Source organism: Colletotrichum scovillei, assembly GCF_011075155.1.
Source record: "Colletotrichum scovillei strain TJNH1 chromosome Unknown Contig00003, whole genome shotgun sequence".
NCBI classification, from domain to species: Eukaryota; Fungi; Ascomycota; class Sordariomycetes; order Glomerellales; family Glomerellaceae; genus Colletotrichum; species Colletotrichum scovillei.
In genome coordinates this window covers 2,668,843-2,681,983 of record NW_023336261.1, presented here as the reverse complement: position 1 = coordinate 2,681,983, position 13,141 = coordinate 2,668,843, and the positions used below count along the sequence as shown (strand labels likewise).

The 13,141-nt window shown below is 54.6% G+C and overlaps 3 protein-coding genes across 3 annotated transcripts; 2 read left to right on the top strand and 1 right to left on the bottom strand.

Annotated features, from left to right (window-relative positions):
- Positions 1-16: 16 nt before the first annotated feature.
- On the bottom strand, positions 17-895 carry HER10_EVM0007448 (calpain; the record flags this gene model as incomplete). Its single annotated transcript, XM_035477003.1, has 4 exons — positions 17-304; positions 355-382; positions 427-698; positions 770-895. The coding sequence occupies 4 exons, from the start codon at positions 893-895 to the stop codon at positions 17-19; spliced, it is 714 nt and encodes a 237-aa protein (XP_035336222.1).
- A 1,377-nt stretch (positions 896-2,272) lies between these two features.
- On the top strand, positions 2,273-8,204 carry HER10_EVM0001092 (uncharacterized protein). Its single transcript, XM_035470852.1, has 3 exons — positions 2,273-6,816; positions 6,868-7,097; positions 7,156-8,204. The coding sequence occupies exons 1-3, from the start codon at positions 2,871-2,873 to the stop codon at positions 7,396-7,398; spliced, it is 4,419 nt and encodes a 1,472-aa protein (XP_035335623.1). The 5' UTR covers positions 2,273-2,870; the 3' UTR covers positions 7,399-8,204.
- Positions 8,205-8,490: 286 nt separating this feature from the next.
- HER10_EVM0005501 (putative TGS domain-containing protein) lies at positions 8,491-11,925 on the top strand. The gene is made up of 7 exons (XM_035475115.1): positions 8,491-8,777; positions 8,887-8,907; positions 9,210-9,492; positions 9,597-10,125; positions 10,315-10,423; positions 10,608-10,728; positions 10,950-11,925. Exons 1-7 carry the CDS (start codon positions 8,757-8,759, stop codon positions 10,967-10,969), a joined length of 1,104 nt encoding a protein of 367 aa, XP_035336042.1. The 5' UTR covers positions 8,491-8,756; the 3' UTR covers positions 10,970-11,925.
- Positions 11,926-13,141: the final 1,216 nt, after the last annotated feature.

The following is a 13,141-nucleotide window of genomic DNA, read 5'->3' as shown; positions in this document are numbered from 1 at the left end:
ACTTGCGCCTCGAATATCACTTCTTTCCAAATAAGCCAAACTTGGCTCCGAGTTTCGACACCTGCATGACGTCTCGGTATGTCAGACTCGTCCTGGTCGCGCGTGCGCTTCGGCCAGCAGAAAAATCATCCTGCGAACGCACAAGGTCCCAGTTCACGATCGTCTCGGCAGATAGCTCAACGTCCTCCTCGACATCGGCTATGCCGTGGAGGTAATCGGTATAGAGGTCGTCGGTGGTGATGAGAAGACTCCTGGGCTCCTGAAGAATGCGTCCCACAGGCTCTGGGTCCATGGCACCATCCTCCTTGATTTGGTATAGGTTCAGACACAGACTTGCTCCAAGACTGACGGTACACACAACTGGATGATAGGCAGCCCCGTCCTATAGCCAGCATGAGATTCAAAGCTCTTCACGTGAACACCTACCATGTACTCAACTTATGCGGCATGATTCCTACTCCCGGAGGATACTCGTTTATCAGCACGTGGTTCGGTCGTTTGTGAGGACTGCTAGCGAAGAGATTGGACGAATCAGAATCGGCGGCAAGAGGTAAGGAAAGAATTCGCGAGATCACAGGCTCTTGCAACCACTGTGGCAAGGGAGCATCGATCAGCTTGTTGTTGACGAGATCGGACGGCCATGTTTGGAGACGTCGATGAGTCAGTTGCTTCCAGCGGGGTTTCGGCGCCTCAGCTATCTGTTGGTTGCAAGGGCAAGTCAGCCACAGCTTTTGGCTCGACGGACGTCGTCGAAATAGGTTTTCCGTACCTTTTGTAAGATTAAGCGCTCCTCCTCCTCTGATATGAAGTCCGCAATGTAGTAAGAGGATGGCGGAAGCTTCTTGACTCTGACGTCGTCGAGGGAGGCAGGTAAGTTCACGGCTGCCAAAGGCATGTTGCTGGCTTCGCCTCGCAGCTGTGTGGTCGCAGACGTTTGATAGTTGGTACACAGGTGGTGTGATCTGGGGCTGCGCCTAACTTTATGGATGGGGATCCCAAACGAAATGACGTGATGTTGGTTGAAGCGGTCGGGAAACCTAGCTACGTCGAAGCTTGTCGCAAGTTGGCACGAGGTGCGCAAATGTCGTCGACGTAAGATCCAAGCTCCGGCTGTAAAGCGGCATAAGAGGCTAAGGGTCAAACGGTTCTGCGTCCGGCTGGGAGGATGCAGGCAACGATGGGAGCGACGAGGATGGCAAGGTTGGGTGGAGAAGCAAGGACGGGAGCTGGATCATGGATGGATGGAAGCGACGGGCAAGAAGACGTCCAACTCCAGTCTCCAACCTAAGGCTTGAGCTTGAGCGCGCCTGCTTGTGGTTGTTAGACACGCCAAACCTGAGGTCGCCAGTTGCCTCAAGCAGTCAAGGATGGGAGGTCTTGCACTAATAACAAGAAAAGGCGAGAACGGACGCCTGCTTAGAATACACTAGGTCTAATCGGGAAACGGCAGGTCGATTAGTCACAGGCAGCGTGTGACTGACGGTAAGGTGTCCGTTCTCAGTGGCAGTGGTGCTATCCGCCACAGCAGATGATTGGCTGGTCTGGTCCCGCTTCATGAGCTCTCCGTTTTGGATGTCGCTCATGATTCGCCATTTGAATTCAAGATGCGACGGCCGGGGAGGGGGAAGAGGAGCCTGCTGCGACTCTGGAGGGGGCTGGGATTGGCCGAGGTGGGGCATAGGGAATTTGGAGGCTTTGATACGTACCTTTCGAGTCGCACCAAGAACACGCACCGGGCAGATTCGAGGTTTCCCACCAGCAGGAGAAAGACGAGTTTTTGGACTAGCAAACCACAGAAAAAAAGCCTTAGATGGACGAGCTACTCGTTTTGCATTGGATCCATGGGAAATTTCCGCAGGTCGGTGTGTCCAGGGTCAGGTGGCTAGCGACAACGTGCAGCCAGTGATGCAGCTTGCAAGAGAAAGACGACGGCGTTGCTATCTCAATCTCACCCTATCTTTCTGAAGCAAGGTGGGTGCCGGGGCTAACGTCCAGGTTGAATCCTAGGTCGTTTGGTCTGCCACCCAAGGAGGCAGCGTACTTTTCGTCGAGGTCGGGTACTTGTAGATACCGCAAAACGTCGCTGTGATTCAAAGTACCGCTTGTCGAATTCAACCCGAGTACGTACCTTACCTAGTGCCGACTGCTGGCTGATGTGGCCACCTCAGTCGTCAGGCTGCCACTGCCAGTGCCGCTACCACCAGGTGCCTGCTGCACACCTCACTTTCCATAACCTGCTGCTTGCCTCAGAGCTGCGTGCTGCGTGCTGCGTGTTGTGTGCCTGCTTGTCTGATGCCCGGCTGCTACTGCTGCTTTCTCTGTCAGGTCTCCTGTCTCCTGTCTCCCGTCTCCTTTGCTGGTTGTGGCTGTTCCGTGTCCCGTATTCTCGAGCAAGTCCCCTCCCCCCTGGTCGGGCCCAATCAAAGAGGTGGCGATCAGACTTTTTGACTCTGAAGACTCGCTCGCGGCCCCATTTCCACCTTTCAGCCAAATCGAAGCATCAAGCGTCACCAACAGTCTCTTTTCCCGCATTCTCTACCAACGCTCGGCCTCCGTCCATCTCGCACGCATTATTCTGTCCCGGCCAGGCGCTTCCTTAGTCGTTTTTCTGTTCCTTTCATACTCGACGTGATCCGATATCCAATACGCAACATTTTCCTCCCCGTCCGACACCCACGCCCAACGCCTTTCTCGCGCGCGCACCCCCCCGTGACTGACCTGGCCACTTTCTCTTAGGGGGGTCACCTCGAGCGACTGAGGATTAGTCTACCGGCCGTCTTCAATTCAATCCGCCTCTCCAACCCTCTTTCTCGCGGCCGACCTTTGGCCAGGATGTTGCTGGCCAGTTTTTCGACCTCTAGATAAATGATATGGATGCGCAGAATGCTGCCGGGTCCGACAAGTCGAAGCCCGTCGCTGCGGCGGAGAAGCGACCGGGCAATCACCAACCTGACGAGTCTCACGAGTCCAACAGCAAACCGACCAAGAACGTGGACGATTCTATCAAATCCCCGCCTCATCTATCCAAAGACGTCAAGCCTAGCGTAATCGTATCTCGCGCCCCTCCCGTAGCCGACGATGCTCCTGTCGACCGAGACTCTGATGCCGAGACCATCGTACTGCCTGGTAAGGATGGACACTCACCCTCCAAGGCGAGGAAGGTAAAGCACGAGGACCGCAGCGATGGAGAGCCCCCGGTTCTCCCCGTTCCCCTGGTCCCCCGGAAAAATCGTGATGCGAGTGCCAGCAGAGATGGCGACAAGGAAAAGACGGCCAATCCTGTCCGTCTGTCCGAAACGGCTTCCTCTCTCGGCCTGAAGAAGAAGCGCCTTCATGATCAATCGGCCAGGAGTAAAGATGGTTCCAGCGGCCTCAGCTCGGCTCCTGCATCCCCTCCCCACCACAGGCGTCGATCTGGTGGGCACTCCGATTCCGATACGGGCGCTGACCGTAGGAAATCCCCCAAGCTGTCCCTGAAGGACCGGGCAAAGTCCATCGACAGAATTCCCCACAAACGCAAAGCTTCCAGGGCAGACTCAGATGATGAGGCGGAAAATCGAAAGGTCCGACGGCAACGAATCTCGGATCACAACACCATAGAAGCTCGAGCTCGCCTACCCAAGGAACCAAAGTCATCGTCTTCGTCTAGGAGAGAACACGACGGCCACTCAGGATCACGCACCAGATCCGTCTCTCCACACCACCCACGTGCCCACAGGCGGAGCGTCTCGACCCAACTTCCCGCAAACTCGTCTAATGGCCTGAGTTACAAGAAGAAACGTCTGCCTCCGCCGCTACAATCTACAGACTATCACTCGGATGAATCCTCTGCCAGTGGTAGCCCTCATCCTCGGAGCTCCAAGCTGCGAAACCTCTCCACCCCCGCCACCGCCGAGTCAAATATGTCGCCGGCCAAGATTGCACCACACAAGAAACACCTCGACGCACACGGCCAAACCTTCCTCGCTAGGGCATGTGCCCGAGGCGAGTACGACCTGGCCAAGCAAAGACTAGGAGAGCGACCCGAGGATCTCAATGTGGCCGACTATGCTGGCAACACGCCACTTCAGATTGCTGCGATTAACGGATACGAGGACATCGTCAAGCTCCTCATTGACGCTGGCTGCAACTTGGATTGTGTCAACTATGACAAAGACACACCATTGCTAGACGCTGTCGACAACGGTCACTTGGGAGTGGTCAAACTGTTGCTGAATGCGGGGGTAAATCCAAGGAAAGCCAACCTGAGCGGAGAGGAGCCCTTGGACCGAGTCAGCGACGATTTGGAGAATGCAGACGATTTCCGAGCCGCATTGAATGAGGCCAAGTCGCGACAAGGAGAACGCAGACGTACATCCGAAGATCACCACCCTACCGACCAATTCGACAGTAGATCATCTCATGGCCCAGACAGCCCTCGTCGGTCACCTGCACCATCTGCGTCCAACGCCAGCGGTCGGCGAGCCGGCACCGTCAGGGCAAACAAGACAAGCAATCATCTCTTGTACATGTCACTTGACGACAAGACGTTACGACAAGCTGCAGGAAAGGGCGACGAGGAGACTGTGACGCGGATTTTGCAAGTCAAGGACGGTTGCGATGACTCTGAAGCCATGGTTGCTGCTGCTCGCGGAGGCCACGAAGTAGTGATTCAACTGCTCCTGGCTCTTGGTGGAGCGAACCCAGACCCTGCGCCTGTTTCGAGCATGCCACCCGAATTCGCCACCCCAATGCTGGCGGCAATCGGCCAGGAAAATATCAAGGTCGTCAGACTACTCTTGGACCAGGGGAATTTTGATCCGACTCGCCGATTCAAAGGCGAGACCTACCACGAAATTGCTCGCCGTCGACAGGGAACGAACTGGAAAGACGAGGAGCACATGCTCAAGGAGTCTTACGATGCCTATAGAAAGTCACACCGCGACATTTCAAAGACAAAATCTCCTGGCAGACGCGAGCGAGAAAAAGAACGGGAAAAGGACCGCGACAGAGAGCAGGACCGCGAGACAAAGCGCCAAGGTCGGAATGAACTCAAGGATGAAGCGCGTGCGCACAAGCGTAACCTTTCTAGCCCGTCCCGTGACCCGGAGAAAAGGAAGAAACTTTCTTCTGGACGAACCATCACAAGTCCAAAGGAGAAGCGTAGGGCGGATTCATTTCACGAAGATCAAATCTCACCGAAGCGTGGTCCTGGCAGGCCGCGTAAAGAAGACCGAGTACCTACAATCGCTGTTTCAGACCGAGAGGCTTCACCCGCACTTTCGCAGAAGCAGGCTGCTAAAGCAGCGAAACGAGCCGAGTCCGACGTTGCCGCAATGTCCTCTGAAGGAGAGGCTGCTAAGCCGCGCCGTAAGCTGGTATCCAAGGGGGAGCTTCGTGGCGAGAGAGAAAAGAATCGACGAGCGAGCATGGTGTCCACCACGTCATCACTGAAAGATCCCTCGAGCCCCCGCGACCCAAAACTTGACGATCATCCCGAAAAGCCAAAGGGCGAGCCGCTGTCGGAGAAGTACCACGATCGCACGAAAGCTCTCAAGAGGGACGAGTCTCGGGATCGGCTATCGGTGTCTGGCGATAATTCGTCCAAACGACATCGTTCAAGTGTCACGCCACCACACTCAAGCACGGGAGACAAGGATGAAGGCGAGGCACCCGTGAAGCGTAGGCGGCTTGATGTTGAGGGTAAGGAGCGACGACCAAAATCGATCGCTTCGCCCGATGATCCTCACAGGGCACCTCGTGATGGCCCGCCTCGATCAAAGTCCAGTCTGAGAGACCACGACGACAGCGATCGGAGACCGACTAAGGCCAAGGCAGATGCCGATGGTCACAGACGAGAATCCGGCAAATCGAGTAACAGTGATAAGTCTAGTATCCACGTCAAATCTGAGGATTTTGACATCGAGATGCCAGATGCGTCGGATGTCAAGGACACAGTGGAAGCGGAACCACGAATCAAGAAGGAGCGCGACGACGAGAAGCGACGTTTCGAAGAGAAGGAGCGTAGGAGAGAAGAGAAGCGTCAAGAAGAACGAAAGCGTCGCGAAGCTGAGGCCGAAGAAACCCGCAAAAAGGAGGAGGCTCGTCAACGCGAACGCGAGGCCGAAGAGAAGAAGCGAGAGGCTGAGCAGAAGAAACGTGAAGCTGAGCAGAAGCAGCGTGAGCGCGACGCTGAGGAGAAACGTCTGAAGGAGGAGGAAGTAGCAAGACATCGCGAGGAGCAGGAACGCAAGCGCAAGGCCGAACTCGAAAAGAAACGCCAGGAGGAGGAAGAACGGCAGCGGCGCGAGGCCGAAGAGAAGAAGCAACGCGAGCGTGAAGAAGAAGAACGAAGGCTCCGCGAGGAGGAGGAGAAGAAGCGACGTGAGGAGGAAGAAACGAAGAAGAAGGAGGAGGAAGCTCGCAAGCAGCGAGAAGAAAAGGAGAGACTCCGTAAGGAACGCATCGAGCGCGAAGCTGCCGAGGAAGCCAGGCGAGTTCGCGAAGAGGAGGAACGGCAAGAGCGTGAGCGCAAGGAACGACTTGAACGCGAGGAGATGGAACGCAAGCGAGCTGCTAAAGAGGCCGAGCAGCGCCGTATCCTCGAGGAGCAAGAACGCATGCGCGTGGCGAAGCTGCCTCCTCTGTTGCGCTGGCTCGACGCTTGCCCGAACCCCAAGACTCCGGAATACGCCGCCAAATTCAAGCATATGCAAGGCGTGCGATTCGACACCATTCAGCCGCAAGCAAATGGCACGGCAAACGGTAGAGAACAGTGGGTGCTAAACACCCATGTTGCGCTACTCCTGGGGGAGAAGGACCTCTCCTTGTCAAAATGTAAGTGCTCGCAAGATCTTTCCGCGTTGCTCATCACTGACGGGAAATTAGATACGGCTTGGGAACATGTTTCCGTGTCTGACCTCGCTAAGAAGGTCATCTGGAGACTCGAGTCGGATTGGTATGCCTTGCTCAAGGAGAACTTCTACGAACTCGGGACTGGCCTTTCAGATTATTACGGAGAGGGCGAGGATCCCTTCAAGATGAGCTTCCGCTCGAAGGAAAAACTCCGTGGCGAGGCTCGTGAGAAGTTCTTGAAGATGGACATGTTCTTCGTCAAGGTACGTCTTTAGTTTGTCCGGTGATGATAATGGGTGGTTGGGTTGACTCGGAATACAGGTATCGGATTTGATGTCGATTGCTCAGGACGTTCCGCATCTTCGGGACCTCAAGATGAGCGTTGAGTATCGCGAACTTCCAGACAACGAAGGCCAACTCTACGGATGGCAAGTCCCGCAGAAATGGAAACAAGACCCCGACGCTGATCGATTCTTGGGTTTCGCGCCGAGGAACAAATATTATATCAACGGTGTCATGGTTGAGGAGCAGATGCCTGGACTGTCTGCCACAAGCAGCCTTTGAAGCGTCCTCGAGTTGCAACGTTTCTGAAAGGGTTGCCTGGTATGCGACTATGCCCGTCCTGGCGACCCCGACTATGCCCGCGTGTGCAAAGAACAAGGGCTTGACTTCCTTCTGAATGGCACAAAAACGCCGACGATGCCCAACGGCAGTCATTTGTCGCCACGGAGCCAGTCGAATGCCACAGAGGCAATGGCCGAGACCGTCAATGATACCCAGCCGGCAGCCTCCGCTACAGCGCCAGTGTTGCCAGAGTCGAGACCTGTTCCCAATGGCGTTAACGGTGTATCGGCGCCAAGCACCAACTGAGTTGAGTTGGATCACAAGTAGATCGAACGAACCAATATTTAATATACACATGTACACATTGCCACAGCAATCCCCGGATTTTAACGCACCGAGTGCCGATGGAACGTACCAAGGCACCGCTGTGCATCATCAGAGATAGACCCAGCTGCCTATTTGCCCTTCCGCTGGCCTTGCGATCCTTACGATTGGGGCAGTTGCTTGACTTCAAAACGGGTCTGGAGGATGCTAAAGGTGTGTTACTCACGCCACTGTGTGGACAGCAACACCATGGCATTCACTCTTCAAGCCCTGTTGGGTGACAAGACACTGTATCGACAGATGAAACTTTCTTAGTTTATGAAGCGCAAGAGTCAGCTCTTGTGTGTGGTCAGTTGATGAACAAAGGATTGGATGGCCATGATTAGATCTGGACGAGAGCCGAGAATCAAGAGCTTGGGAGCCTACCTGTAGGAGGCATTACTGGTTGGGATGGGACACAGGGATAGGGAAGGTAGACGACGAAAATAACACATTCACAATGCTGCCTGTCCCGGTCATCGCTTCGTGCCTTCTCTAGATTTTCAAGAATTGTTGCACATCATCAATCACCAAACCAAGTGCTGCCGTTTCTTACCTAAGATGTTGAAGACTTTTGATTGAATGATTCAGGTTTCTGACATCACTGCGTTCAAAAACCTGTGCAGCCAATGAAGACGGTGCATTCCCACCATGCCCCGCTGAAATTTCATGTGCGGTACCTTAGCCTTTTCGCACAAGGTGCCAGTGTCCCCGCCATTTTGCACCCGAAAATCCACCACCAGGTGCACAACCGGAATCACCAACTGCCAGAACCATCAACCCAAACTTGGGCAGCGAGACAGAAGTTGGACGACGGCGAACGTTACTTATTTGATACCCCCACACAAACTCTGCGAGCCACGGCACACTTTCTCTTCGCTTTGCCTTCTGCCCGCGGCTTGGACGTCGACGTCGCAATCGGAAAAGCTAGCCATCCATAAATCGAACCCCTCCATACAGCGCAAGAACGTCCCGAGTGACGAAACACCGCAATCATGGCGACCACAGTTGACAAGGTAATGTTTCTCGCGGAGACATTCACAGCCGGCCGGATTGAATTTTCCATCATTTCTCTCTTATCTATTCGCGAGGACACCATCTTGACTAACACTCTTGTTCATGTAGATCAAAGATATCGAGGCCGAAGTACGTGTCCAGCCCCTCCTCCCCCTCCACCTTCAAACCGAGGGCAAACCTCGTCCCGCCCCCTTTACCGTCGTCGACGATGTCGAGAGAACTCGAAGGCTGTATATCTATATGACCTGAAAGAGGGAACATGCGTTCGTGACGTCGGCGACAGACGGGCAACTGCTTCCAAGAAACCTAAATCTTCGATCCGACGACATCAGGAAAAAACCTCCCCCTCCACCCTCTACACAGATAAATTAGACAAGAATACGACGCGCAAATCAGCAAGCTGACGGAATGCTTTCTCTTCCCTCAAACAGATGGCCAAGACCCAAAAGAACAAGGCTACGTCCTTCCATTTGGGTCAACTGAAAGCCAAGCTCGCCAAGCTCAAGCGTGAGCTCTTGACGCCCTCGGGTGGTGGCGGCGGCGGCGGTGCCGGCTTCGACGTTGCGCGTACGGGTGTCGCGAGTATCGGCTTCATCGGCTTCCCGTCCGTGGGAAAGAGTACCCTAATGAGCAAGTTGACGGGCCAGCACTCCGAGGCCGCGGCGTACGAGTTCACGACGTTGACGTCCGTTCCGGGTCAGGTCACTTACAATGGTATGTTCTGATAGATCTTATGTGGTCCGGGACAGCGATTTGGCAAGAGAAAGGAATGGGGAAGTCGAAAGTCGAAAACGCTGACATTCTGTTTCGTTGCTCAGGTGCGCCGTTGCAAATCATTGATTTGCCGGGTATCATTGAAGGAGCCAAGGACGGCCGCGGTCGTGGTCGCCAGGTCATCGCCGTCGCAAAGACGTGCCATCTCATCTTCATCGTCCTCGACGTCAACAAGCCCCTGACGGACAAGCGTGTCATCGAGACGGAACTCGAAGGCTTCGGCATCCGCATCAACAAGTCGCCGCCAAATATCACCTTCAAGAAGAAGGAAAAGGGCGGCCTCAACATTACGAGCACCGTGCCCCTCACCCACATTGACCACGACGAGATCAAGGCCGTCATGAACGAGTACCGCATCAACTCGGCCGACATTGCCATCCGCTGCGACGCCACCGTTGACGACCTCATTGACGTTCTCGAGGCGAGGAGCAGAAACTACATCCCCGTCATCTACGTCCTCAACAAGATTGATGCCATCAGTATCGAGGAGCTCGACTTGCTCTACCGTATCCCGAACGCCGTGCCGATCAGTTCGGAGCAGGGATGGAACATTGATGAGCTGATGGAGGCAATGTAAGGATTTTCTAACTTTGTCTTCCCCCTTGCCTTCATTTCCTCGTTAGCCGTCGGACCTTCGGCCGGTTCTCGCCTCCCGGAGCGACACGATCGTCGTCCACGACAAGGATGAACCCGCTACCCCTAAAATTGCACTCACGAGACCAAAGAAGCTAACGTTTTTGATTTTCTTTTCTTGGCGAATAGGTGGGATAAGCTCAAGCTGGTTCGCGTTTATACGAAGCCAAAGGGCAAACTGCCAGATTACTCTCAGCCCGTCGTGCTCCGTTCAAACAGGTGCACGGTCGAAGATTTCGTGAGTAGCCGGTTCTCCGCGTGACAATGCGTCTCGTCCCGAGCGAACCCGTGTCGTAGGGCGAACCTTCTTTTCTCTCCCCCGCGACAAATGGGCGCGCGAAAGTTGGACGGACGGAAGCGCATGTTGCTAAGGCTTGTTCTTGCTCGCTACGTTTAGCTAACCGGTTCGTGTTTCCGTCTAGTGTAACCAAATTCACAGGAGTATCCTTGAACAATTCAAGACCGCCATTGTGTACGGCAAGTCCGTAAAGCATCAGCCTCAGCGCGTCGGTCTATCTCACGAGCTAGCCGACGAGGATATCGGTACGTTTTCATCTTGTGTTGAGGATCACACACCAATCCTCAGTTTCCCTGGTCTTCGTTGTCGTCGTCGTCGTCGTCATCATCATCATCCCAAAACCTTCGTTTGCCCCCGTGAGCTATTTTACAAGAGCCGGCGGGGAAAGGAAGCGTACCTCAAGTCGAGTGAAGTTCGGTTAAGGAAAAGCAAAACAATGGCACTAACATCTTCAAACTACTCGCAGTCACAATCGTCAAGCGCTGACGAACGCGGCGACGAGCTAAAACTCGGCGGCGCATGGCGGCCGTTTGTCGTCATGCTTCTCCCCACGCCGCCTCAAGATGCCTTGCCTGGCCCAAGGAGAAACAAGCCCAGCCCAGCCCAGACCCAGACTTTCAGCCCGCCTTCGGGGTCCTCCTCGTCCGCAGACCCCCATTTTGGCGAAGGGAACACAAAATTCAAGCCACTTGCCTCTTTCCTCCGCCATCATCCCCCCTCCACGCCCCCTTCCCTCCAAGTTACCTGCCGCGATCTTACTCGAGTCCCGATTCCATGGCATCGTGTGCAAACTAGAAAGAAAAATAGGAGAAGGACGCTACCCTACCTCCTTTCAAAAGCCAAAATTGAAACGAAAGGAACCGACCGACCCCTACTGCATCTTACGCGCGTAAGCTCTAAGCCAAGGCCGGGAAACACAATGGCACTGTTTGGTTGCGACTCTCTCTCCTTTTTTCTAAGGAACAAGGCTGAGCTGAGCGAGTGAGAAGAGTGTGTGGGGTTTTTTGCAGTCTTGGTACGCTACCTACTTTTCCTTACCGAGCATGGGATGTGGGAATGTGTGTTGGCCGCAAGCAGACATTTCGTGGCGGGTGGGGGAAAAGGGGGAGGTTAGAGATCCCCCCCCTTTGATGGGCGGCGTCGAGGCATCTTCCCTGCTCTCTATCTTGTTTTCTTGCCGCCGAGATTTCGATGGGAGACGGGAGCTGCGGAGGGATGGATGGAAGGATGTGTTTGACGGGGATCAAGGGCGATGTTGGTTTCTGCAGTCCAGGCAAGCGTTTATACGGTATCACCATGCTACTTTTTGCATTACAGAGGAGAGAGAGAGGAAGATAAAGAGGTGAAAAGGAAGGGAGGAAAAAGGAGTGGTGGGAGTTCAGGCTTGCAACAAAAAAAAAAAGTGATTTGTTCTCAATCAAAACGGCCTCTGGCAGCAGAGAGAAGAAAAAAAAAACAATGTTCATCTTCATCTTTGATGCCTCCCATTCGTTTCCCCCATCTCCACCCGGGGTATCCTTCGACTAGAAAACAAACATTGTGCCATTGTATGCCATCATTGTGATGAATTTGGGTTGGATTGGGAACGGATGGACCGGTCCAGCTCGCGCGTTAGGGTCCTGACTCCACGGTACGGTAGTGAAGCACAGAAGCCCACGCTACCTGCTACGTAGACACTTGACTGCCCATCCCGTCCATAATAGTTCGAGTTATCCGTGGTTCCCATCCCTCGCCACGAAGCCGTCGGGCACTAAAAGCTGGCTGCCGGGCGGCGCGTGCCTGACAGGACAAGCCCGCCGTGCCGCCTAAAAACAAAAAAGAGAAAAGGGCTCTCTCGCCGGTCTCCAATCCGTGTGGATACGGAGGAGAGCGTGGCTTCTTTTTCGTCAGCCAGCCGTGCCAGCCTCGCGCTCGTGCGTGCGCGCACGGCGCCACCAAGGTCTTGCGCCGTCCGCTTTCGCGTGGCTGTCTTTCAAAATGTCGTCGTCGAAGGGGGCGAAAAACGAGATTCTGGATGAAGTACGGATATAGATAGACTGTCGTTGGAAAGCTGCCCCCATCCCCGCCCCTTCCCTACCCCACACGCGCCACCATCTGAAGTTCACCCAGCAGCAGCAACTCAATGGAAAAATCAGTCACGAAGCCCGAATCGTGGGCGAACCTGCATAGCCGAGGGCCTCTTGTCCTGCGGCCGCAGATGCCTCCCAAGAGAAGCGTGGGTTGCATATTCTTCTTTCTGCAAGAAGGCTCAACGCATGTGTCCGTACCGGGCGTGTATCCCCTTGGCCAGCTTACACTACTTTGCTCCGCGTGCGAATGGGAAAAGACGAGGTTGTGGAAGAGAGACAGAAAGGAACTAGAGCAATAGGTAGCGTGGGCAAGACCATGCAGCTTCCGCGCGCGCGCGCACACACACACACACACACACACACACACACACACACACACACACTCACACACTCTCTCTTCTTCTTCTGCCTCACTCCTCCTACAGTGCATGGGGTTACAGGCCGAGGAGGGGTGGGGATGGCAGGCGGGTGTGTGGGTGAGCCAGACGGGGGACTCCCTGGATCGAGGGCAACGTCGGCGCTTAAGTAGAGCTAAGACGACACCCTTTCTCTGCTCTCTGCAATGATACTCTTCATAACTCCGCCTTTT

Coding starts and splice junctions, on each gene's coding strand:
- HER10_EVM0001092 (XM_035470852.1), top strand. CDS start 2,871: ATGGATGCGCAGAATGCTGCCGGGTCCGACAAGTCGAAGCCCGTCGCT. Junction 6,817..6,867: donor GGACCTCTCCTTGTCAAAAT/GTAAGTGCTCGC, acceptor ACGGGAAATTAG/ATACGGCTTGGGAACATGTT. Junction 7,098..7,155: donor TGGACATGTTCTTCGTCAAG/GTACGTCTTTAG, acceptor CTCGGAATACAG/GTATCGGATTTGATGTCGAT.
- HER10_EVM0005501 (XM_035475115.1), top strand. CDS start 8,757: ATGGCGACCACAGTTGACAAG. Junction 10,424..10,607: donor GGTGCACGGTCGAAGATTTC/GTGAGTAGCCGG, acceptor GTTTCCGTCTAG/TGTAACCAAATTCACAGGAG. Junction 10,729..10,949: donor GCTAGCCGACGAGGATATCG/GTACGTTTTCAT, acceptor AACTACTCGCAG/TCACAATCGTCAAGCGCTGA.